The following is a 25,726-nucleotide window of genomic DNA, read 5'->3' as shown; positions in this document are numbered from 1 at the left end:
CTGCCCACAGCCGCTGCTTGCTCCGATTTGTGCAATCAACCGCTTTCCGCGCTGCTCCTGCCGCCGGCGGTGCTGCCCCACGGCGCTGCGGCTTCCCGTGCTGTGCTCCCCGGTTCTGCGTGGCTCTGGAGCCGCCTCCTCCCGCCTCTCCTGGTTGCGGGCAGCCTTTTTACCTCGCGTTAGGCCTTTCTGCTGCCCCTTCTCTGTTACAATAAAAGTAGAGCTGGAGCACAGCCTTGCCTTCTCTCGCTGTCCTTGCCCGCCGGTCCCTCCGGCTCGGGCTGCGGCGCGGCGGGGTGGGGGTGCGCGGGGCCGGTCCTCCCGCGGGGGGAGCCGCTTTCCCGGGGCTGGGCATCGCTTCCCCGGGACTGGGCATCGCTTCCCGGCCGAGACGCGGGCAGGGGCGGCGGGGCGGGCCGGGGGCGGACTACAACCCCCGGCGTGCAGCGGGCAGGGCGGTGCCGCCGCCGCGCCGCCGCCGAGCCGGGCCCGGGGCCGGGGCCGGAGCGGAACGGGGCTCCCGTCGCCCGGTGAGTGGGGCCGGGACACGGCGGGGACACGGGGCGGAGGGGGGGGGGGGGCAACGGCGTCCCCCGGCCAACGCGGGGTGACCGTCACCAGCTCCGGGCCTTGCTGCCCCGGGAGCGGGGCGGGCGTGGGGCCGCGGGTCTGTCGAGTCACCCTGGGAGAAGCGGCTGCTCTCGGGGCCTCTGGTTGTCACCGGCGTGGTGGCTTTGCCTGGGGTGAAGGGACAGCGGGGAAGCCTGCGGCATCCTCCTCCGGCCGTGGGAGAGAAGCATCGACCCCCTCCCTCGGCCGGGCGGGGGCTTCGGCCAAAGCCGACCCACCGGCCTGGGGACGTGGGACCTGTCCCCTGTCCCCCACCCCCGGGTGAGAGGGGCTGCCTTTCCTCTTCCCCTCTGCAGCCCTGCGGGATTTTTCCCCTTCCCCAGAAATCTCTGAGGAGGATTCATAGCACAAGCACGGGGTTTAAACAGCCTAGAAGCCAAGGGTGTGCTGGGCAGGAAGAGTCTCTGGAGATGTCATCTAGGGAAAAAAGATATTTCCCTTGAAAAAATATTTCCCTTGGCTGTGCAGGTCCCTGCGAAGCCCTGCCAGGTTGCCAGGGTTGATCTCCTTCAGCTCGGAGGCACTGGCATGAAATCTGGGCTGTCCAACCTGCAAGGGCTGCAGTGCTGGAAACACCAGGTCTTCAGGTCCAAAAGCTCCTGAGACATCCTGTGTTGGTGCTCACCCTGGAGGTGCACTGGAAGGGGCCGGTCCTGCTTTTCCCGGGGACACGGTGTTTCTGCTGCCCGTGTGGGTCGTTCCCGTTGAGCCCAGTCCTGACCTTTACCCGGGAGCACGTGCGCAGCGGTTCTTGCAGAGCTTGCAGGAATTGGGGTTGGAAATCAGGAAGCGAGCTGTGACGCTTGGGTCTTGTGCCTGCAGACAGGCAAGTCCTGCTGTGAGGCTGCAGCTCCCCAGCCCCGCGACCGGGGCTCAGCCCCCCGTCCAACGGCAGCGGTGACCTTGCCCTGGATTCAGGGGATGAGAGGCGAATTCTTCCGTATCTCTGCTGGTGTGAGGACACCTGTGTGCTGTGTGCTGAAACCCGGGGAACTCATTTCCTCTCTACGCCCATCTGATGCCCAGGTTGTCCCTTGTTAACGTACGTTAATTAACACATGTCCTTCTTCTAGGAGCAGTGACGTGCCTGACCCCCGTCCTGCTGCAGTCCCAGCCTGATGGAGCCAGCGCTGGCAGAGGTCCCTCCTCGAGGCAGCCAGCTGAGGCGGGTGCAGGAGCGCTAGTGGGACGTGGACGGTGGCGTGTGCCACCTTAGGAGAGACAATGGCTCAGGGCACCGGGAGCATCAACAGCGACTACAAGGACTGGGAGTGGAGTGCCGACGCCGGGGAACGGGCTAGGCTCCTGCAGAGCCCCAGCGTGGAGACGGTGCCGAAAAGTGGAGAGAGCCAAGGAAACGGGCTGGGGGCCACGTCGGCTTTGGGAGCTGTCTTCATCGTGGTCAACGCTGCCCTCGGGGCTGGGCTGCTCAACTTCCCCGCCGCCTTCAGCATGGCCGGCGGCGTGGCTGCGGGCATCGCGCTGCAGATGGTGAGAGGGTGGGGAAGGGACAGTCCCCTGCCCCACCCTGGGAGGGGACATGGGGGGACATGTAGAGCTCCTGGGAAGATGCCCTATTGGGTGCAGCGCGCCAGAGATGCTCAGTGACTTCGGGGAAGGCTGCCCAGGGTGGCTTTGGGGACCTCGTCACCCTGTTGCCTCAGTGTTCCCTCCCTGTCTCTTCCCCACCCCAGTGCATGTTGATCTTCATCATTGGAGGCTTGGTCATCCTGGCGTACTGCTCGCAGGCCAGCAACGAGCGGACCTACCAGGAGGTTGTGTGGGCCGTCTGCGGGAAGGTGCCTGGCGTGCTGTGCGAGGTGGCCATCGCCATCTACACCTTTGGCACCTGCATCGCTTTCCTCATCATCATCGGAGACCAGGAGGACAAGAGTAAGTGTGTCCCACGGGGGAAAAATTAACCAGTTGCTGTCCCTTCGGCTGGAAGGGGACAACCTGACGGCCCCGGTTGTCCCCACAGTCATTGCTGCTCTGGTGACGGAGCCTGAGGGAGCTGGGAGCAGCCGCTGGTACACAGACCGCAAGTTCACCATCAGCATCACCGCCTTCCTCCTCATCCTGCCCCTATCCATCCCCAAGGAGATCGGCTTCCAAAAATACGCCAGGTGGGTGGGGAGAGCCCTCTGGGGCTGGGAGCTGGGGTGGGCCAGCCAGCACCCACCTAAGGATGGTCCCAGGGGATGGGGAGTGGAAACTAGCCGTGGTTCTAGCGCCGTCTCTGCCTGCTCGCCCCTGAGGGGTTGGACATCTCCTCCTCTGCCTTCCCATGTCTCAGTTTCTCCATCTGGGAAAGCAGAGGAGCTGCTGTGCAGCCACAGTGTCATAGTCTGGGGCTTGTGTCCCTCCCTTCTGCTGGCTGGAAGAAGCAGGGAGAGCTGCTTTCAACTGCGTTGTCCCCTGTCCTTGGAGTTGGCCACCCGGCAGAGAGCCAGGAAGGGTCCCGGGGCCAGGTAGTCTGCAGGCCAGCCCTGCTCCACCAAGTGTCCTGGTGTAACCTGGCTGCTGGAGCTGGACCAGGGCTACCGAGGAGTGTCACTTCTTGAACACTCACCTCTTTCTCCTGCCCAAATCCCAGCCCATCCCCTTGCTGGCAGGCCTGCCACTCACAGAGCACAGTGGAATTGTGTTGGCATTTGCTCTGAGGACAGCGGGTGACAGTGCCTGGCATATTCCCGTGGGAAGGGAGAACAGGGGTGGTCCTGATGGGGAGGAGTGGGGTGGCCTGGGCTGTGCAGGAAGGAAGATGGGGCTGGAGAGGCTGGGAGGAAACCCTTCACGGAGCAGGAAGGCAGCACGCTGACGGTCTCCTGTCCCCTCTTGCAGCTCCCTAAGCGTGATTGGCACCTGGTACGTCACTGCAGTCATTATCATCAAGTACATCTGGCCTGACAAGGAGCTGGTGCCTGTGGAGATCCCCACCAGGTGAGTGCAGCAGACACGATGCTGACAGTGGCCATCACAGCACTGCAGAGCCAGGCAGGGGTGCAGGAGCGAGGGCTGCAAAGGCTGGGGACAAATCCTTCACGAGTCCCATCCCTGGGGCCAGGGACACTGCCTGTTGCTGCCAGAAGCTCCCAAGTGGCTGCATCTCTGCACGTTTCAGAGGAGCAGGTGGTAAAGGGGTTGAAAAATACCTCTTGGAGGTCCCCACAGCTCCATCGCAGGTTTTGGGGAGAGGTGATTGACTCTGAGCTGTGACACAGCCAGGCCTAGGGTTCCCCGTGCAGTGTTTGTGCTCCCCCAGCAACCAGGACCATGTCTATTTCAGGATGATTTTGGCCAGCACAGCCCCTGTGGCTAATCCCTTCCCTCACAATTTGGGGACATTTATGGACCCAGTTGCAGGAATTTTAGGCCAGAGCAAAGTTTAGACTGGTTTTGGGCACTGCCCAGTAGATTCTTATTTTTTTACTGATACTTTTATTTTTGTAAGTCCTCAATTTTGGTTGGTTCTGTCTCGGTGAAAGGCCCTGGTCTTCAGGGAGTGCCAGGTGCCAGGAAAACCTTGCTCTGTGCAAAGGTATTGTCCTGCGTGGGGGAACGCGGTAACAGCAGAGGAGAAAGCCCATCACCGAGCACCCCCAGCTCATCCTCCCCTGGGACAATGGGTGGGGGGCATGGGGGGCCCTGATGTGACAGGTGGGTGTTTCTCTCCCGCCAGCCCCTCCACCTGGACAGCCGTCTTCAATGCCATGCCCACCATCTGCTTTGGGTTCCAGGTAAGGCCACGAGCCCGGCGCTCCCCTTCCCGCCCTGCGGCCGCCTGGGTGGGGAACCAGCATGGTCCAGGGATGCTCCTCTGGGTGTTCAGTCAGAACCCTCCCCGTGTGCTCACCGTGTGGCTTTGCGAGGGGGTGGAAGCCAGTTTAACATCTCACCAGCCCTGGATGGAGATGGATCAATTTTGCCCCAGCTTGGAAGTCCAGGGCAGCCTGTCCCCCCCTGCTTTTCTTCTCCAGCAACAAACCTGGAGGATCACAATATCATGACAAACCTTGGGCTGCCCAGGGCAGGGGGGCAGTCCCCATCCCTGGAGGGGTTGAAGAGTCGGGTTGACCCAGTGCTGAGGGATCTGGTGGAGTTGAGAAGGGTCAGTGTGAGGTTCACGGTTGGACTGGAGGAGCTTCAAGGTCTTTTCCAACCGAGATGATTCTGTGATATCATGTGTGACATCCCACATGGGTCCCCGTGACTCCGGCTCAGCCCATCACATGTCCCTGCTCTCTCTCTGTGTCCCTGGCAGTGCCATGTGAGCAGCGTGCCCGTCTTTAACAGCATGAAGCAGCCAGAGGTGAAGACCTGGGGGGCAGTGGTGACGGCGGCCATGGTGATCGCTCTCTTCGTCTACACGGGCACTGGTGAGCAAGGGGACACTGTGTAAGTGTGGCACGGTCCTTGGAGGGGCTGTGAGCTTCAGGAGGGCAGGGACCCTCCGGTCAGCAGAGGGACAGAGCGGGAAGGGAGGGGAGTCCGTCTAACCCCTGCTGCCATGTGCCCTGTGCCATAATCAAGTCAGGTCCCTCAAACACACGTGCAGGAGGCTTGTCCCCGTCCCCTGCTGACTGCTCCCCTTCTGGCAGGCGTCTGCGGCTTCCTGACCTTTGGGGCTGGTGTGGAGCAGGACATCTTGCTGTCCTACCCCTCCAACGACATCCCCGTTGCCCTCGCCCGGGCCTTCATCATCCTCTGCGTGCTGACGTCCTACCCCATCCTGCACTTCTGTGGCCGGTGAGCGCTGGGAGGAGGCGGGGGATGGTGTGGGCAGGAGGGGCAGCGCAGGGAGACCCCCCTGCCCTGCGTCTGTGCCCACAGGGCTGTCTTGGAGGGTCTCTGGCTTCGCTACACCGGGGTGACGGTGGAGGAGGACGTGGTTCGGGAGCGGAGGAGGCGCCTGCTTCAGACCGTCAGCTGGTTCCTCCTGACCCTCCTCCTGGCTCTCTTCATCCCTGACATCGGCAAAGTCATCTCTGTCATTGGAGGCTTGGCCGCCTGCTTCATCTTCGTCTTCCCAGGTGGGCATCCTGGGGTGCTCAGGGGCCAGCGGAGCTATCTTGGCCTTGTGTCTTGAAGAGGGAGGGAGAAGGATGGAGATGCAGGGACCAGGAGGTCTTTAGAAAAGGACAGAAGTGTGGTGTGAGGTCAGTCAGCAGCCCAACTATTTGACTGGACTCTCTGCTCCGTAACAGGGAGTGTGGCTCCCTGGCTTGTGGGGTGTCTGCTCAGTCCCCAGGGGACAGTCCTCATCTGGGTCTAACTTGCCTCCCCTGCCTTTCAGGGCTCTGCCTGATTCAAGCCAAGCTCTCTGAGATCCAAGAAACCAGAGCAATCAGGTAACTGAAACATCTTCCTCTCTCACCCCTTCCCCTGTGGCTATTGGAGTGAAGGTCCCTCTAAACACGCCCTGTCCTCCCGCATCTGCAGCTGGTGGGCCCAGGTCAGCTACGGGGTGTTCATGGTCACCCTTGGAGCCTTCATCTTTGGACAGACCACTGCCAACGCCATCTTTGTGGATCTCACAGCCTGACTCCTCCTCCAGGCTGGACTGCGCTGCTGCTGCTGAGGGGATACAGATTTCCCCTAGGACCAAAGGGAAGCGGGGAGAAAACACATTGGTGTGTTGGGAAGATCCAAGAGGAGCGTTGTAATCTGGGGCTTGGCTGAAGAGCCCCGTGGTGGTTTGTATCTCATTGTCTTAACGTACCAGGCAGTCAGGCTTCTCCTCTCAGCCCTGACTCCCTGGTGAAGCCAGAGCATCTCTACAAGGGGACCTGTAGTCCAGGTGAAGCCCTTTCTGCCCTTCTGGGGTAGACATCACTACCTTAGACATCACTAAGGGGTCGCGGCTGGGGTTTGCGAAGGCATGCTGCTCTCACCTGTGTACCCCTGTGCTGGTGGAGCTCCTCTCCACAGTTAAACTCCTTCTCCCAATGTTGAAGGAAGACAGTGTGTCTTGCATAAAGGGAACTAGTAATCATGTTTATCAGGCAGGGCGACATCCCCATAGTCCTCTTCTGTGTCAGTGTTTGTTTTGGTTTGAACTCTGCTTTCCTGTGGCTCATCTCACCGATCTCTCGCCCTTACATCTCCCTCTGCCTGGTTGGACTTTCTGTTACAAAGTGGGACCGTCACCTTCAGCCTGATTTTTTTTTTTTTTTTTGAGGATCAGGACAACCCCGATGTAGGGACACACCAGTGCAACGTTTCCCCTGACAGGAGTTGCTCATTTACTAGAAAAGGTGCTGTGACTGCATCGACCTACTGGAGACACTATGCTAGAGCAAAGCTCTTCCCCCAGTTTCCAATCCTGTTCCTCCAGGAGGTGTCCAGGGAATGGCACTGGGCCAGGTGTAGGTTTTAAGGGATGCTTTGGGGATAAAGCAGTCATTATTAATCCGTTTTATATTGTTCCCTTGGTTGTTTACACTCTCTGTGGCTGATGTTGCTCTGGGCTGTCCCTCCATTGCCTATCTGGAGGATAGTTTCACTTTTGCTTTCTCTGGGTTGAACAGTTCCCCCCAGCTGCAGATTCGATTGAGGGAGTTAAACCTCATCAGCAAACTCTTCTTGTTCAGTCTTTGAGTTCCCTTGTTCCTTGTTTGGCTTCTAAAACCCTGGGGGAGGGAGGAATTCATGTGTATCTATTGCTGCTTTGGTGATGAGGGTCCAACCCAGCTTTGTGCACCGCCTGGCTTTGCTCCTTCTGCATCTTCTAGAAGCAGCCCAGGCTGTCATGCTGGGAAGGTGAACCACAGTTTGCTTCTGTACGTCTCACCATGGCTCTCTCCCTCTGCGACCAGTGGGTGGGAGGACAGCATGTGGGCACCTCCCCACGTGGAAACATTTGGTCTTTCCCTACCAACACCTGCTCTGGGGAAATAGGGACCTCCCCGATGCTCCTCAGGATGAGATGGGGAGACCTGGGTGAAGAAGGAGGAGGAGAAGCACAGCATGAATGTTTGAGGGACCCTGTGAAGGCACGAGTCCCTCCTGCCTCCTCCCCAAAGTACCTCCAACCTCCCTGCCCTCAACTTTTGACAAAACCAGGCTCCAGCAAACCCTCCATTCGTATGGCAACGGCTGCCTCCTGAGCCCCTTTGCCTGGCTCCTGCCTGAGAGCAGGCGCTGGGGTTTGGGGGACCCCTTGGCATAAAGAAGAGGCTGCTCACCCCACCACCACCCGACCCTGCAGACCGCTACTGGATGCGGGGAGCACAGAGCCACCTCCCGTGGAGCCCAGCAGAGACGCTGAAGGCTCAGCAGATGCCAACACCGAGATGCCTTTCAGTGCCCATAGATGGAGAGGGGTTTGGTACCCGGTGGGTTTTGTGGCTCTGGCTTTCCCGAAGGTGAGCTGGGCACGAGGAGGTCCCACGGCCAAAGTGGGGGCAAACACAGGGTCCCACATCTTTGGTTGTCACCCGGGGAGCTGCTGGGCTCTTTCGATCCCCCCCCCCCCAGCGGGTCCACGTGGCTGAGGGCAGGCAGGGTACAGAGGTGCTGTGGCCGTTTCTCTGTTTGCCTTACTGCTCCCCTGACTGTTTACAAACACCGGCCTTTTTAAATGTATTTTCTACATGCAGAAAGCGGTGGGACCTCGATTCAATAAAAGTAACATGGTACGTGCGCTGGGCCAGCACAAGATGGTTTCTGTGGGGCTGAGGGTGGGAGATGCTCCCAGGTGGGACATGGGGACAAAGCCGTGTCCTGAAACACCAGCCCAGCGCTCTTTGAGGTGGACGGGGGTGGGTTTTGGCGCTAACCTCAGGGTGGCCGGCGGCGAGTCCCCTGCCAGAGGTCTTCCTCATCGCCTTCCTCAGGCCCTCATAGCCCGGTCGCACCCAGGTCAGGGGAGGTCCTGGGGTCCCGATCCCAGCGTTGGCGCCCTGAGGTTGGAAGGTGGGAGCAGGGTGGGTGAGGCGGGTGGGAAGGGGCCGCTCTGGGGTTTTGGGGCCCGGGTGGCGACCCCCGCTCTGGGGGGCTGAGGGGGTCCCTCTTCAGGGCCAGGCCGGCAAGCCAGGAGCGTGTAAATGAAGGGGGGATTTCGGGGCGAAATGACGCCTGGGGGGAGGCTGGGGCGCTGCAGAGCACGAGGGTGCGGTGTGTGAGGCCGCCCCACACACCGCACCCCCCTGCCCTGCAGCGCTCCAGAGAACGCGCCGCCATGTTGCGGCGATGCAGCGCCCGGGCCGTACCACCGCACTGGGAAGGGGGGGGGTGCCACAGGCAGCGCTCCGGACTGCACCAAGGCAGCGCGGGGGAACTCGCTTCAGCGCCTAGGCCCGTACCACTGCCGGGAAGGGGGGAGCAGCCCGGCGGGGCGGACCGCACCACTCGGGGAGGGGCACCCCCCGCCCCGCCATGACTCCGCGGGCCCTTTGGCGCTCTCCGCCACTTCCCCTTCCCGCCCCGCCTCAGCGCAGCGCCCCGCGCTCATTGGTCGGCCGCTGGTGCGCATGCGTAGAGCGAGAGCTCTGCCAAGCGCTGATTGGCCAAAGCGGTGGGAAGGACTCCGGGAGCTCTCGACCAATGAGCGCGCGGCGCTGGCTCCCGGGCAAGGGCGGGGGGAGGACGGCAGAACGTCCCCCAGAGGTCGTGCTGCGCTGATTGGGCAGGTCGCGCGCGGTCCTGCGCTCCGATTGGGCGAGCGCCCCGCCAGGGGGACGGGAGGCTCGGCGGGCGCCCCGCCCACCCGCGCCCCCGCTGCCCCCCCCCGCTGGCGTGCCGCGAGGGGACGGGGGAGGGGAAAGGCCGCGACGTGAGCGCGCGACCCCGTCCGCCATTTTGTAGCGAAACGGCGGAGGCGAGAGGATAAAAGCGCGAGCGGCCCCAGCCCGGCGTCCCGCTCCGCCCCCCCCCTACGCCCCTTGAGGTGAGCGTCACCCGCCGTGCCGGGCAGAGCCCCGAGCGCCCCGCCGGTGGGCTGCGGGGGGAGGGGAGCTGTAGGAGCACCGGAGTCTCTGGGGCGGCGGGGGTCGCGGCCGCGGTCTGGCCGCGGGGGTGGCGGGCGGTGGTGCAGGCCGCGCCGGGGCGCGGGGAGTGGGGGGCAGGAGGTGGCGGGGCCGGTAGAGGGAGCCCGCCGGGCCCGCCGTTTCCGGGGTGCGTGTGGGGCCGCCTGCGGAGCCCCCGCAGCCCGGCCAGGCCTGCGCCGCTCCCCGGCCCGGCCCTCACCTCTTCGCCGCCGCCTGTTTTTTCAGTCGGCGTCCGATCGACAGGAGGAGCAGCCGAGCAAACTTTGAAGGGCTTTACCTCGGTGCGGGCCGGTCACGGCTCGGGGCGGGAGCTGTGAGTGTTTTCAGGTCTGTGGATTGCCGCCTGCGGCTGTCGGGGCGGGGAGGAAGGCTCCGGCGGCGGCAGGCTGAACGGTGGTCGTTTTGAGGTGGCATGGAAGTCTTCAGGTTTTGAGCTGTTTTCGTTTCTCTTCCCCGTCCGCTTTTGTAGCGTTGATCGTGACAGGTGGAGCTCTGAGAGACTCGGAAAGTGGCCGGTGCTGGGCCTACCCCTGAGCTTGGCTCGGTGGCCTCTTTGGAAGAGCGACATTGTTGTGACTTACCCAAAGAAAACAAGAAACCTGTAAACAATGAGCTATAGTAAACAAGGCGGTGACATAACCTTCCTGCAGACCACATGGAAGAAATGCTTCTCAATGCTGTACTCCACTTAAGAACACGCTGCCCAGTAAAATGGACTTGCTTATTTCAAAACTAGAAATAGCAACAGTTGGCTGTTTTGACAGATGCTGTATTGTTAGAAATAGTTCCTTTGAAATAGTTCTCTAACTCAGAGTAGTACTGTGCTCTCTTCAGTCATGAGCAATCATAGTTTAATTTCAACAAACCGCGAACAGTTTGGACTGTATTTACAACAGAAGTGAGATGATTTTCTGTTGATATGTCAGGAGCTTAGACTGTCTGTTTCTGAATCCCACTTGTTAGAAGGAAGCTTGTCATCTGGTCTCCCTGGAACATTTTTTTAAAGTGGGTAGCAGAACAGGTATGACACCTGACAAGTCATTCTTAGTGCACACAACTTAAGTGTTTCCTGTTTCTAAGGTAACTACATTGGCATTGACTAAAATTATAGGCAGGATGAGTCTGGGCGAGGTGACTGGTCTTAAAAACAGGAAACAAACTTAGCTGGCGATAGACTTGTTTGGCCTTTCTAGACTTGTCTTGTTTTTTCTGCTCTTACACTTTTTAAGTTTGCTGGTGGTCCTATTGGCCTGGTGTCCCCAAACCGAACTTAGAGCAAGCTTGCTATCTACCTGTCTCTCCTCTTTAGAGGAGTGCCTGATCCTGTTTATCCTTCTAGCATAGCGCTCCTAGAATTTAGTTCATTTTTAACTGATGCTGAAATGGCTGTTCAATTGAATAAGTGGAAGAGAGCGTGCAAACGTAACTTAGGAAAAGTGGACAGTGATGTTTTGTGACCCCGTGATGGGTCATTACTAAATAGTGTCGGGAATTCTTATTACTAAGAATCATGACTGAGGACATCACTATTTTCGCCAGATTTCTCTTTTGTTCTATAACCATCCCTACTATTATGAATACCGCAGTTCTCCTTTGCCTTTTGAAACAGCATTTAACTGTTTTTTGCGTCGGAAAACAGCATGAAGTCTTTGAGAACAGGTCCCTAAATTTCCTTCATTTCCCTCCAACAGAAACTTTATCCTGCAGTGTTTGAAGGGAAAGTGGGAAGTGAGAGCTGGGGTTTTTTTTGTAAACTATCCTAGTTGAGATGTGAAAATGCCTGAAGTGGCCATGTCATGATTGATGCATGCCTGATATATCTGAGGTAGGTTCCAAACCTGACACTTAACTGGCCTTACTGTATGGGAACAAACATAGGTGCTTAGTTCAGCTGCTCTCTGTAAACTAAAGTTACTGTGTCTAATCAGCATCGTGGCTTCCAGTTGACTGGAATTGTGTGCAGTTTTCCAGTATGTGGAGTGTTCAGGTGGCTTTTCTATGTGTAAACACCTAAATTTGAACCAGTCAAATTAATCGGATTATTTTACTGTTCACGTGACTTACACTGTAAGGTTTTTCTCTCTCTAGATTTCAAAATTATAGACATCCTGAACTCTAACTTAACTGTGGTATGATTCAAAACCTCCTTTTCCCCCTTGGAGTGCTTCTTGTGTGGGTCTTCTGAGAGGTGTGCTGCTCTTCTCTTATGTTCAGCTTGTGCATGAGCTTAAGAAGTCGGTAAGAGACCATGCTCTGTTTTATCTTCCATATGCAGTATATGTGGCCCAAAGTCTTTACAGCTCTTGAAACCCAGTGGGAGTAGTTAACTTACCTCTGCAAAATACTGAAAAAAATCCAAAGTTCAGCTTAAAGTAATTTTGAAATTACTTTCTTTGTAAGACTGTTTCCAAATTTGTGGAAGACATCAGGTTTGTCATCTTCAGCAGCAAGGTTAAGTGATGTGCTTCAGGTTGGTAGAGAGTGGTTTTGTCAAACCTGACTGCTGGTTACATATCAGCCCTCTCTATTTTGTGCTTTTTGGATTCTTGCCTGAAATTGTTTCATATTTATGTTTTAATAACCCAACAGAACTCTGCCATTGAAAAGAATCTACTGAAATAGATGCCAGATGTTTTGCTGATGGCATGTTCATTTCCTTAGAAAGTGTTCAGGCTATGTAATCCTGTAGATGTTGGTAAATACTGTCTACCTCTTAAAAAATCAGCTGTGTTGCACAATATAAAATGGTAATATTGTAAGAGCTCCTGTGTCCTGTGTCTGATAGCTTTAATCCATTACTGTCTCACAGGCTTTGTAATTGAAAGTAGCTAATTTTGTCAGCAAATCTAAATTTTTTGATAAACTCTCTCTGGCTGAGGCCTGACTTTTCTGAACCTGTTAAGATGGCAGGTTTGCCCCATGGACTGAAAGCTGCTTGAATTGTTGAGGCTGATGTAGGGAGTTTCATTCCCACTAATATAAGCATCTAAAAATAAAGTCTGCTTTGCATAGCATTCATAGCTTTCTTAATCAGTGCTGTAGTAATTGAATTTTAGCCTTGCACTGAATGACCAGAGGTACCTGTGCACTTCTGCTTTCTGTGCAGGGCTCCCTTAATTACTCTGATTTTATATACTGTTAGTTAGGTTGCACTATTTGAACCTCTGAAATGCTCTTAGTCTGGCACTCGTGAGAGCTGTCAGGTTTTTTTCTGTGTGTCAGGACACACACTGTGCAAACCATATATTTAGAACATAAATAGGAAGCTGCTTCTTTCAGCTATTATCTTCTGCCCTTGAGCTGCAGAGGCTCTTGTTCTGCCTCCTTGAAAGGGAAAATCCCATTTTGACCCCAACTTGGGTTCTCTGGTGGTACTGTCAGATTTTGCAGTTAGGAAGTGGTAAAGCTTGTTGTGCTTCTGTCAATTAAAGCATGTTGAGATAGTGGTCTCTGCTTTTCTTGGGAGGAAGCAGTGATGCTAATAGTGGGGTGGGATGGTCGGTGTCAGTGCTCTGCAGGGTGTTGTGTGGCAGCAGGAAGGATCAGATTTATGACTGAGCCCAACTCGAGTCCAGTACCTAAAAGCTTGATTTTTGTGTGGAGTAGGTGTGATTGCTGTGCTGTTTGTATTGGGCTGAGACATTATTATTATTATTATTACCCAGAGAAATGTGGTTTTTCTTCATAGCGGCCTGAAAGGCTAACTTTGAAACTTCTGATACTGCCTTAAAAATGAGTTTGAGTTGGAGTTTTGGTTTGGGTCCTGGTTTTGAGTCCTGAGTTCCTGAGTTCAAGCAGCCCTTGAGTTCTTCAGGCTGGTTGCTGAAATCTGGTGCTCTGATAGGGACTGAATTCCCCTTGCTAGCTGCTTGTGGTGGCTTTTGTGGGTGTAAGTACTGTGGCATGGTGGTCTGTCTGCTTGATTCTTAACAAACATTTTTCAGAAGCTTTATGTTGGTCCAGTATGTGAAACCTTGCCAGTAAGAATATCTTGGGAAGCATGTACTTGCCATGCCCAGTGACGCTTTCTGGATTATTCCAAAACTGAAATTGAGTTATTTAAAAAAACCCAAACAATTAGGTACTGTGCCACTGAGAAATCTTGAGAACTTTTGTGCCTATCCCCCTTCCTACAAAGCTGTTTCACAGGCAGTGGGCTTTTAAATCTGTAAATAAAGGTAATGAATTATAGGCTGTCAGATGTACAGAAAAGAAAAATTGGAAGTTTTCTGTAGTTTTTTGCTGCAGTTTTAAACATGCTCTGAAATTCTTTCATAGTACAACTGCCTTGTCATTTGAAGAATGGTTTCAATATTATTGCTTGAAAATTTCTTTTTCGAGAGATGTAAGTTTTCTTGAAGTAGGATCTTGCATAGCTTCTAGTAGTACGCAGGGTTTTCTGTGGCATAATGGAAGTCTGGAAGTTGGTTGATATTTGACTTTCCCTACAAATAGTTTACCCACGTTTTTATTTAATCTAATAAACTTTTTCCAACGAGCAGAATGGTCTTCATCACCTGTGATAAGATTTGTTGCTCTTGATGTTTTAAAGTGTAGGCAGATGTTAGTAGTTCCAAGTGTGAGTGAAAACCCTGATATAAAGGGAGAGGGGGAGATGAGTTCTAGTGGTACCCAGTCTTTTCAGCTTGCCTCTGTGCTGTTCCTGTTCAGTTCTTGCAGAAGGGTGGCCAACACGTCGAGCCGTGCTGCTGCAGGGGCTGCTTTCTGAACAGATTTGCCCGAAGTGTTACACACGTGCCAAGTTAACACATCACCTGTGCGATTCATCTCAATGATGAGGCAGGAGTCGTGTACTGGTGGTTTTGGCCATATAGCCAACACAGTAAAGCAGTAGTTTTTAATTCTGAAAAAGGGATCTTCATAGTCTTGGCACAAAGCCTAGTGACCTTTGTGTTTTGATCAAGTAGAACTTCAAAACAGTGACTCTCCAGCTTGATTCCACCTTTGACAAATTACAGTGCTGCTTCTCGGAGCAACTTACGGCTTCCTTTGAGACTCCTCAGCCTGTTGGTTATGCAGGACTTGCTTTGGGATGCAATTTTATCACATTGGCAATCTGTAATTTAACAGATGAGATGTCAAGTGCCAAGTTTTGTGTTGTCATAGAAATTTATTAAGCTGGCAAGCTCTGCTGTTGTAGCTCACTGGAAAGCTGTTTCAGTATAAGCCAAATGTTAAGGTTAGTTTATTGCAGTTCTTTGTGTGTGTTGCTCATTCACAATTGCTTGTTTTGGTGTGCACGGATGAGTGCAATACTACTTGGATGGTAGTGAGGCAAAATATTGCAGAGATGGTTAAAAAGCACTCTTTTTGGTATAAACCTGTGATTGATGCTTTGAATGATTCTGACCTCTGTTGCTGTGTGGTATCTAATTCATTATGCATCTCCTTCTTCCTCGCAGTGCTGAAAGGGTAGTCGTTCTTCTGACTGAGCTGTTTGCTGGTTCTTTCAGACTGGCAAAATGCAGAAATGAATAAATGTGATCGGGTAGTGTGACAACAGCTAAGCTTGTATTGTGAAAACTTCATGGTACTTTTTTTTCTTGTGGACATAGTTATGTAAGTTAAGCTATCAAACATGTCTGTATTATCAATTTTTTTGTTCAACTTTATTTTTCTTGTTTTACCAAGTGGGCTTGTAAGCAAAAAAATAAAAGAAGCTCTGGGGCATAATGCTGAATTCCTCCATTTAACTTTCCACCCTGTAGTGTTCTGGTGAAAGTAGAAAACACAGAAAACCCACTAACTGTTACACTATACAAATGTAAGCTTAAATATTTTTTTAAAATTAAAAGAAAAAAAAAATCCAGAAAACTTACTTAAATTAATTGGTAGTGTTCCATAACAAGTTAACAACAGTGTCTAAAACGTAGCAGTAAAGTTACTGCAGAACTTAAATCTAATGTAATACTGTCTTTCAGGTGCCATGTTTCAGAACAGAGGAAGACAACTGAGAAAGAAGAGCTGAAGAAAGTAACACAGAACCAGATACAGGCTAATTGGGGGAAAAAAAATTAACCTGTCTCTGAGGTGACTAAAGGGGAATAATGGTGATTTTGCGCCGGGCTCGGCCGCCTGCTTCCGCCCCAACCAGCAATGAATCTTGACTCGCTCTCGCTGGCCTTGTCTCAAATCAGCTACCTGGTGGACAATTTAACCAAGAAAAACTACCGAGCCAGCCAGCAGGAAATACAGCATGTAAGTAAACTAATGATACTACAAAAGAAATTTTGGAAAGAAACATTCGGAGTGTCAAGTGGAGTTTCTCGTCTCGTTGGAATTGTACCCTGCGGTGCTCTCATGTGCAGTACTGTGTACTGTTTTCTGCAGTGATGAGAATTGCAGCTCGTGTCTCTGATATTCCTGTTGGTTTCATCTATCAGGTCATGGAATGTGTCAACTCAGAGCTGAGACCAGTATTAACTTTGTAGTCGAATATTAGGATTAACTGCTGCTCTTGGAGGGTGGCATGCGAAGCTTTCCCAACTCCTTCAGGTTAAATCTTTCAGTGTTTGGACGTTCTGTAGAACACTGGGAGAGGGAGAACATACGCATTTACTGTTCAGAGTTGTTGCACTGAAAGCATAAATGTGTGCTTACCTACATCTGAATGGTTTCACTTACATTGGACGGAAATTTTTTGTTCCTCATCTCATTCGATGAAGTGTGGCTTGGTGGTGAAACTGAGCTGACTTCCTTGGCCCTGGGGTTTTCAGAAGGCAGGCAGAGTAACTGCAGAATTGAAACAAATATCTAAGATCTGGGCAAGAATTCTGGTTTAACTGACCCTTTAAAAATAGCTCTGACTAGCAGGATGGACTGAAAAACATTATCCACAGAGGAGTGCTTAGGAGGAAGTGAATGTTACTGAGCCAGTTTTAGAAACTGGTTTAGTTCAGTTCCCAGCAGACAGCTGGGCCAGTTAATTTTTTTTTTTTCCTTACACTAGTGCAGTCCTGCAGTGATTTGAATCAGATTAGAAGGCCAGAGGGCTTAAGCGGAGTGAGTTGCTGGTAACAGGTGACTTCTTTAAAAGTACATTCATTACTTGAGGTGAGAGGGGGTGATTTCAGCAGTATTCACTGCTTAAAATGATCTCGTAAGCCGTGGAAATGGAATATATCTCTTAACTTTGGTAAAGTTTCCATGTTTCTGCGGGTTCAGTACTTGCAGGGGGTTCATCTGAGATCATGCTGTCCTTTCGATCACTGTTGGTTTTGACAGACAATTTTTTGCAGGAAGATGTGACTGAGGCATGACTTGCAGATCTGTAATGAACACTTATGTAAAGGATAATAAACATTTATTTGATCTGGGAGAAGATATGGTTGATCTGCCATTCAGAATATAGATCTCCAGAATGGGGACAGATTGTTCCTTATCCCTCACAGCAGGCCTCCTAGATTTACTGTGGTGAGAGCTGGAAACTGGTCTGTGAAAATGGCTGTTTTGTGTATGTGGTTATAAGACAGATCTAGGATTTCAAGACTAAACTCCTAAAATCTCCGTGATCCCTTGTCTTTTTTTAAACTTCCGGGTATTTACTTTTGTGGTTGCTAGTACAATTTTTCCCTAGATAGTTGAAGAGATTATATGTGCATACTTTAACTCTCTTTGTCTCTCAGTACACTACTTGATGTAAATTTTTGGCATAATTCACTCAATTTTACAAGGCTTATATCTAAGCATACAGAGTATGTGAAAAACCATACTTGGAGTTGTTCTTGTCACAACTGACCAAAATGACACTTGCATTTAAATACATCGCTCACAAGTATAGCTGTGGCAAAGACTGAGCAGCTAATTTCTCCTTAAACATGCTTTCAGTAGTCGTTTAACGTGCTTTAAGACTGCTTTAAAAAAATAGAATATATGTTAACAAACCCTCAACTTTCATGCATTTGTCAGAGAGACATTCTAAAGAGTGGCTTCCTCTGAAATGAAGTTTTGTGGTCTTCTTTTTCTAAATCAGTGGTAACAAGAGCCTGGTTGGAGAGGAGGGAAGGACTCTGCAGACAGATCCATCTAGGAAAGTAAAACTTTCTGGATCTAGAAAAGCAAAGTGATTTTTGATCTAACCCTGTGTTTGCCTAAACAAAATCCAACTTGTCTCTGTATGATAAATCCAAATATGGGTGGCTCCAACTTTATCCTGAATCACAGACTGGTTGAGGTTGGAAGGGACCTCTGGAGGTCATCTCATCCAACCTTCTGCTCAAACAGGGTCACCTAGAGCTGGTTGCCCAGGAATATGTCCAGACAGCTTTTGAGTACCTCCGTGGATGGGGACTCCGCAACTTCTCTGGGCAGCCTGTGCCAGTGCTTGGTCACCCTCATGGTAAAAAAACTAAAAAAAAAGTCAGTCTGTACAGATTAGTTTATGATTGGGTGCACTGTCTTGTAGATGTGCAAGAATGCTGCTTTCAGCTCTTTCTACAGGCAAACTAGCAATTCTCATTCCCTGTTTCCTGGAGAAGCTTTTATGTGAATGTAGTTAGAGTTGAAAGATGCTACGATGCACTTCTGGTGTTCACTCTTCCCTCCCTCTCCATATGTTAAATTTTCAAATTATTAACCTTTTGAAGCTGCTTCTAGGCAAGGAAGTAATCTGATCCTGATGCAGAGAAGTTGTGTTGATGGTATTAGTATGTACAGTTTTCTTCTGCGTCTATCTGCTTTGTTGAGTTCATCTTGATCGTAGGACCAAATAGTTCACTAGGAGATTGATCCAGCTTCATGCCACTCTTGTTACCACAATCTAAATCTATGTATTTAATTGGGATTGCCTGCTTTCTGAAGCCTGAGCTAACTAGTAGAATTTGCTGTCAATTCAGTTTTGCTGCCTTTTGCACCAATCTGAGCATCTTCCTACCTAATTGTGGGGGGTGGCTGCCTTCGAAGACAGTGCTGTCAGCATAACTGGAGTGGGCTGTTTACTCTGGACTGACATACCGTGAGCACATATATTCTAGCCTCTGGTCAACAAGCAGAGCTATGTCTGCGTTGGATGTTTCTTTCCAGCAGAACAAAACTTGGCAGCCACTGGAATAAGCAGGCTGTAAGGAAAAGGGAAGCATAGTGTCAGATAACGGTAGAAGAATTGAGATGAGAACAATCAGAATCAGCAGAGCCAGAGCAGACACAGCCTAAAGCAATGCTGTTCGTCTTTTCGCACAAAGAAACTACCAGCAAACAAGGATATTTATGATGGGGTGAAGCAGTGGGCTTGGCAGAGGCAGTTGAAGCACAGGCAGAGCTGCTGGTTTGTACTGGCACATGTTTGTCTGTCCTGCAGCTAGAAAGAGGGAAACAATGGCAAAAACTTTGCCAATAGCTGAAGGTTGGATTTGATGTTAGCTGCTACTATTTGGGCAAAAGAGGCAAGCTACTGGTGATTAAGTGACTTCAAATTTCTGCCAGTATGCATTTTATTAAAAACAAGTAATGCTGTCCGGTTAAATGAGGTTTAAAGAAATGAATAAGCACTGAAACAACCTGATGGTACTTCAGACCACAAGCTGATGAACTGGTCTGTAAGCCAAGAGTTAAACTTAAGGCAGATGATAGGGATTGCTAACAAAAATGTAATATTGTTGTTAAGATTTGGTAATGAGTGATAGGTGTTGCAAATTAACAAATGCAGATCATGTATTTATGACTGAGATACAGAATTCAGTCAAATGGGCTCTAATGACAGGGGAAAGACTTGATGAAAGGTCTCAGCTGCAGGTGTTCAGCACGTGGTATTTAATTTTAAAGCTTGTTAATGAGCAAGTTTGAGATGAACTTTTTTCTTTAGATGGCAGGAAACACTTCCTGTATAGTATTCCCTTGTGTCCTAAAAGACCCTGGAGTAATGTCAGTCAAGTCAGTCATGACCTGGAGACAACACAGAAGCTGCCTGCAAGATAAGTGAAGATGCTGTATGATGGCTTGTCTCCGGGATAAATTCCTGCTGCGTGGGCATAGTGCAGAGGTGCTGTTTGTCCCAAGGCTGTACTCTTGCAGAGTTAGGCACTGTAGCTGTGGGCAAAAGCGAGGCCATGGCACTGTAGACTGCTTTGGTGGCAGAGAATCTTGAAATCATTCTCTAGGTGACTTGAAAACCCCTTTTTACTTAGCTTTTTAAGAATACTACCCATGAAGTGCATGACTTCTGTGTCAATGACTCGTGTCTGGTTTATCTCTTCTTTATACTTCTCATTTGCAAATAGGGTTAATGATTTGATTTCTAGGTTACTGATTAAAAAGGAACATTCTTAGCAGTTTTGCTAAAACTGTAGTTGACTTAACCATTAGAAGTACTGCTGTATCCATGGTACTAGACCCAGATGTTGCTCTGTAATGACTATTTGCTACCAAGTTTGTTGGATTTTTTTTTCCAGATTGTGAATAGGCACGGTCCCGAGGCAGACAGGCATTTACTACGCTGTCTATTCTCGCACGTGGATTTCAGTGGCGATGGTAAAAGCAGTGGCAAAGATTTTCATCAGGTACTGTTTACGCCAAGGCATCTGTTTATTAGTTTTGGTTGTTAAAAATCTGCAATAGGATTTGATCAGTTTTAAGCACAAAGGCAAGTTAGAGGTAGTAGCTTCAAGCGAACTTCTGGTGTATGACCTTTCAATTGCAAGCACCTTTTGCCAGGTCTCAAGTCAGAAGACAACACATTGTTGATATCTGACTCTTAGAATCGCTTGACCTGGAAAAACAGATAGCTTCGGTACAATTGCTCTTTCTACTGCATGCAGTGCTCTATTTTGAAAGCTTTTCTTTGCCTTTTAGAACTGTCCAAATCCACCAACTGGCACTTCTGGTGCTGGTTATGTCTGTTCTCAGGAGTGTTTTCATCCTTAAGCAATTTTGCCACATACTTCTTAGCTCATAAACAGGAATCAAATGTTCTTAGTTTGTCTATTGTGATGCGTGAGGATGCTTGCTGAAAATGTCACGTTGCACATACGATGGAGAATGTTTTATCACTTTCTCAGTCTTAAGAGAAAAACCAAACTAAACCTGCAGAAAACAAACTAGTTAATGAGAATTTGGGCTCTTACAAGACTTAAGCACCTTATCTTTGTTTAGTTTTAGTGCACGTGGTGGAAGTTTTGTTTTATTGTCCTGTTAAAAAACAACGAGTGTTCAAGTTATCTTGTTCTTTCCAGACTCAATTTCTGATCCAGGAGTGTGCGTCGCTGATTACAAAACCAAACTTTATCTCGACGCTGTCCTACGCCATTGACAATCCGTTGCACTATCAGAAGGTTTGTATGCTTCTTGAAGGGGATCCCTGTGTCAGAAACTGCAGTGAATTGCTCTGTAGGAAACCAGCTGTTTTTTTCTGGGGTTTTTTTATGGCTAAGGTCAGTTGTACTAAAGGCTTCAAAAATTGAGCTTGCCCAGAAGTTGGGTGGGGGTCGTTTTGTTAAACTGGGCGAGTTAATCACTCAGAATGACTGCAAACCAATTATAAAGCTTAATCTAATGTTAGTACTTTATGGCTTGCTTGTGGCAACCAGAACCAAAGTCAGTCATCAGTGCTCCTGTTTCTTTCAATATGAAAGCTGTGATAGTGGTTTAATAGTGAAAGTGGGATATGTAGAAGAAATTATTAGTTTAGATGTATTCAAAAATAGTTTCAAAGGTGTTTGTTTAGCCATATAAGCTTTGTGTTAACCTGCAGCAGAATAGTTACTAATATTCCAGACCTGCAAAGGGACTCTAGGTAGCCTGCCACATTTCAAATGAGACTGATCCCATAACAGCTTCCATTTAACTCTTCTTACCTGTTTCAGAGTCTAAAGCCTTCACCCCATTTATTTGCCCAATTGAGTAAAGTCATCAAATTAAGTAAAGTTCAAGAGGTAGGTGAACACTTATTTCAGAAATATTTTCATGGTTTTTGACTAAGCTTGTTAGAAGGGATGACGTCCCCTTACTGTGATGTTTGTTCTTGTTTGTAGGTGATTTTTGGTCTCGCTTTACTGAACTCTTTCAGCTCAGATCTACGAGGTTTTGGTAAGTGAAGCTTCCAAAGTACTGCAGCAGGGACACCTTTTTTAAGCAGTGGGCTTTCTAGATGGGTAGATGTGTGCCTGTGTGACCCGAGTAATGCAAGACCTTGTAATTAGTGGTGCCACTGTTTTGAGAGGGGCAGTAGATAGCATGGTCATCTTGTCTTATATGAAGTTGAAGGGCCCTCCCATGAATGACTTGCTAGATAACGAACCAGTTGAGATACTGTGATATCTTACCTTTTAGTTGTCCATTAATATTTGAGTTCTGCAGTATGGATTGTGAAACTTCTATTTAAATCTGAAGTGTTGTGGCTTGTGGTAAGCAAACTCTGATTAAGGGAATGGTACCTTACTGAAGAGTCTTCGTATTAAAACGAAATGTCAGATTTTGACTCTAGCCTCTTTTGTTTTCAAAAGCTGCTCAGTTTATCAAACAGAAACTCCCGGATCTTTTGCGCTCTTACATTGACGCGGACGTCAGTGGAAATCAAGAAGGTGGCTTCCAAGATATTGCAATAGAGGTCCTGCACCTTCTCCTCTCCCATCTCCTTTTTGGGCAGAAGGGAGCCTTTGGGGTAGGACAGGAACAGATTGACGCTTTCCTCAAAACATTACGTAGAGGTAAGTGTGGTGGTGTTCAGGAAGCCTGACTAAATGCAAACTTTGAAATGGATTTTTGTAAATTACTGTCAGTGCAGACTGCTGCAGAAATGGTGGGAAGCTTGGTGATGTAGAACTCAGTAAATTTTCATAACTCTAAAACTGACAGAAAAATACCACTGTTCTGACATTGGGTCACAGTGTACTGTTTTTCTTTCCATGAGCAGTAATGTGGTCTTATGTTTGGGTTTTTTGAAAACTTGTGATAAATAAGCATTAAGTGGGGGATAATCAAGTCTGTGTTTGCTTACTTGTGTGGGATGGTATTTGTGAATTTAAGTAAAGCAACTCACTGTAGCTGAAAACTTGAACTCCTTTTACAGTATAAGGAACATACATTACTATTTCAAACAGGTAGATTTTTAAGCACTGGGTTGTTTCTCTTGGGTGAAGATCTATGAGGAAACGCTAGCACAGTGAGGGAAGTGCTTTTGAATAAAACTGGTTCACTTTCTGGAAGCTACCATAGTCCTTGTGTGATGGCAGGGGATGTTCCAAAACAGTGTTTGCTGTAAACCCATCAGAATAAGGAGGATTTGGACTCGAGAAGCTAACTGAGTTTAACTCTGCCAACTTCTTGGTTCTGCACAAACCTAGAGGAAGGCACCCTTTATACAAGAGCAAAATATTTGTTCTTTTTGTTTCAGTATAACTTCTTAGTTCATACTTACTTAATGAAGCCTAGCTTCTGTAATTCCCCTCATTTTGCTTTGTGAAATTGGGATCTGTTCTCTGAATGGCCCTGAAAGGTATGGAGACATTATGCACTATCTTGAAGACAGTGCTGTCTCAGGAAGACCCACCCATAAGGTGTCTTTGCTGCTTCCCACTGTGAGCAGAGCTCCCATCCACACATCTTATCCTCTCATTACTGTGTGTCTCTTAAACTTTGCTTCCCTGGAAAGAAGGGAGTATTTCCTATTTTCATGCTCAAGTGTCTGGTTTAGATTTGCTGGACTTCTTAGACTCAATAGCAGATGATTTGTTTCCTAATACTTTCTGAGTTGGAGAAGAGGATTTGCTGTACTGCTATTATTGTTTCCTGCTCTGTGCTTTTTTTGGGTGACTGCGGTTAGTGACAATATAACTCTAAATGTACCACCAGCACAGCTGCTAGCCCTTTGGGGCAGCTACAGTGAGCCTGTATGAACCTTGTCTATTCTACATTCTTGTTCTCTGGGAATATCCAAGTGCCAGTAGAGAACTGGGAGGTGGGATGGAGGGATGCTGCATGAGTGCCCTCTTGATTTCTGCAGCAGCAGGGAAACTCTAGCACAGCAGTTATTTTGAATAGTCACTTACATGCAACTGGTGTTCTGGGTTTTTTTGACACTTGTTACTCTTGCCTTAGATTTTCCCCAGGAACGTTGCCCTGTGGTGCTTGCACCACTTCTATACCCTGAAAAACGGGACATTCTAATGGACAGGATCCTGCCTGATTCTGGAGGGATAGCCAAAACCATGATGGAGAGTTCTCTGGCAGATTTCATGCAAGAAGTTGGCTATGGCTTTTGTGCAAGGTTTGTAAGAAAATGTAATTTTCAAGCATCTTGGGTGGCAGTGGTTTTCTTTCTTGTTTCTTGAGGCAAAAGGTAAACTACTAAAATAACTAAACCTCATTAAGTATTATGAGGTCATTTGTTTTCCTGTTTTATATTTTGCTTTCTTCTAATGTGTATAACATGTCTGTTGAGATCATGTAAAATTTTGTCATGGTAAGAAGTGCTAGGTAAAGGTATTCATATTGCCTGTGAAGGTTTTATAGAAATTTGACCATCACCCTTTTCTTTAAGTAAAACTAAAAAGATGATGTAGGCATAAATTCCAAATAAATCCTACTAGATCTTTGGGAAGAACTTTGCTCTTCTGACAGACTCCTGTTAGCTCACTGTTTGCCTGAAATAGGTTGCAGAGGAACTGAAGGCAATAGTCTCACTTCGAGAGCTGACCAGCAGCAGCAGCTTTCTCTTTGTATTGGGTTTTGCTCAGTGTGGTACACGGTATGATTGAGATGATTTGTAGCTGTAGAATCTAATTATGGTAGTGAATTGCTAGAGTATCTTGACAGCTGCATCAGTCTTTGCCTGCTTAGGCTTATTTTGGTAAAAGTACATCTGTCTTAAACTTGCCCTGGGTTTGTGTGTATATTCAAAGACATGCATTACCAACATCTTCAGTAGTGTTCCATAATCTTTGCTCTTTGTCCCTAGTCTGAAACGTTAGGTGGGCAGCTCTGTTACCGTGACTTGCTGGAGCCATGTGAGATGGGCTGTCGTCCACAGAGCTGCGGGGGATTGCCACAGTGGTGTCAGTGGGACTGAAGGTCTTGGCTTATAGCACCTAGCACAAGTACTGCATTACATGGGCTACTTGTCTGTATACATCTGTGAATTGGAATAGTTACTAGAAGAGTGGAAGGAGAAGCTAGCCTTTAGTCAGAAGCTGTCGGTTGAAGAGTTAATTTGAATATATTAGAGGTTTACTTCCTGCTGTATATCTGTTATCTGCACAAATCCAGCTCAGATTTTGAATGCAGCTTTTAAGGGTTTAGGCTAGTGCTCTAATACTAGTAGTGATAACAGGAGCCTGCAAGTATGTGGCTGGTTTTATAGGGCACTTTAGTTTTACGCCTCAGTATGAACCTAATGTGTTTTTTTTAAAGGAATATTCATTAAGAAGCATGAGTGAAGTAAATGATTCTGTATTTTAAAAGAAAGACTATTGGCTACTTTGGGGATGTGATCAAGTCTCAAAGATATTAACATAAGTTTCTGTTTAAACATTGAAGTAAGGAAACAATATAAATGTGTTGGAAGATACTGAAAATTATTTTCCTTGATTAACACGTGCTTGTTAATAGAACATTGTGTATGTCTGTACTGATGCTCTACAAATCTTGTTGGCCTAATTATGAAGTGTTCACAATGTGAAACAAAAATTGCAAAAAGACCATCAGTTCTGAAATTGAAACTTAAACATCAGCTCATTCTTTGCTCTTTTGGCTCCTGAAAGTTTTTCCTAGCGACCTCTGAGAGATGCCATGGCTTGCATCAGGCTATAAGGTCTGCTTTCACAGCTTACCTTCTGAACAGCGCACGTCATCGTTTTGAAACGTGCATTTTCAAAGCCTTTGTTTCACTTTTAGCAAGCAGAAAACTTCAGTCTTTGAAGCTCTGTATCACAGGTCAATATGTGGAAGCGCTTTCAACAGAAAACAGTGCTAAACCTACCTGGTGCTTTTACTTTTGACAGAGCACAGCCTGTGAAACATCTCTCACTGTCACTGAAGTAGACCTAGCTTTGAACTGAATACATGGCACAGTATGTTTTGTGGAAATAATTGCATGGACTTTCTACTGAATTTCTCTTCTTGCTTGTCCTGGAATTTGTTACATTGGATCATTGGAT

General features: G+C 49.0%; 2 protein-coding genes across 18 annotated transcripts in view; both read left to right on the top strand.

Annotated features, from left to right (window-relative positions):
- The first annotated feature begins 453 nt into the window (after positions 1 to 453).
- SLC38A7 (solute carrier family 38 member 7) lies at positions 454 to 8,275 on the top strand. Of its 3 annotated transcripts, none has more exons than XM_074882109.1 (11): positions 454 to 530; positions 1,704 to 2,121; positions 2,325 to 2,523; positions 2,612 to 2,756; positions 3,475 to 3,573; positions 4,313 to 4,370; positions 4,895 to 5,009; positions 5,232 to 5,379; positions 5,464 to 5,663; positions 5,927 to 5,981; positions 6,073 to 8,275. In XM_074882109.1, exons 2-11 carry the CDS (start codon positions 1,855 to 1,857, stop codon positions 6,173 to 6,175), a joined length of 1,389 nt encoding a protein of 462 aa, XP_074738210.1. In that variant the 5' UTR covers positions 454 to 530; positions 1,704 to 1,854; the 3' UTR covers positions 6,176 to 8,275. The 3 variants fall into 3 exon arrangements, with proteins under 3 accessions (XP_074738210.1, XP_074738211.1, XP_074738212.1); XM_074882110.1 differs by lacking the exon at positions 454 to 530 and adding an exon at positions 580 to 1,582; XM_074882111.1 differs by lacking the exons at positions 454 to 530; positions 5,232 to 5,379; positions 5,464 to 5,663; positions 5,927 to 5,981 and having other exon boundaries at positions 580 to 2,121.
- A 1,073-nt stretch (positions 8,276 to 9,348) lies between these two features.
- CNOT1 (CCR4-NOT transcription complex subunit 1) overlaps positions 9,349 to 25,726 on the top strand; it is a 59,910-nt gene continuing 43,532 nt past the window's right edge. For 12 of the 15 annotated variants that reach the window (XM_074881950.1, XM_074881942.1, XM_074881945.1 and 9 more), the window contains exons 1-8: positions 9,349 to 9,520; positions 15,563 to 15,839; positions 20,027 to 20,134; positions 20,807 to 20,905; positions 21,437 to 21,505; positions 21,605 to 21,659; positions 22,076 to 22,279; positions 23,670 to 23,838. In XM_074881950.1, coding sequence (XP_074738051.1) covers positions 15,738 to 15,839; positions 20,027 to 20,134; positions 20,807 to 20,905; positions 21,437 to 21,505; positions 21,605 to 21,659; positions 22,076 to 22,279; positions 23,670 to 23,838 — 806 coding nt within the window. In that variant the 5' untranslated portion in view covers positions 9,349 to 9,520; positions 15,563 to 15,737. The other 3 variants (XM_074881938.1, XM_074881937.1, XM_074881935.1) reach the window with 3 other exon arrangements.

Source organism: Strix uralensis, chromosome 12 (genome assembly GCF_047716275.1).
Source record: "Strix uralensis isolate ZFMK-TIS-50842 chromosome 12, bStrUra1, whole genome shotgun sequence".
Classification (NCBI taxonomy): domain Eukaryota; kingdom Metazoa; phylum Chordata; class Aves; order Strigiformes; family Strigidae; genus Strix; species Strix uralensis.
Note: the sequence above shows the minus strand (reverse complement) of the source record. Positions and strands in the feature narration are given on the sequence as shown.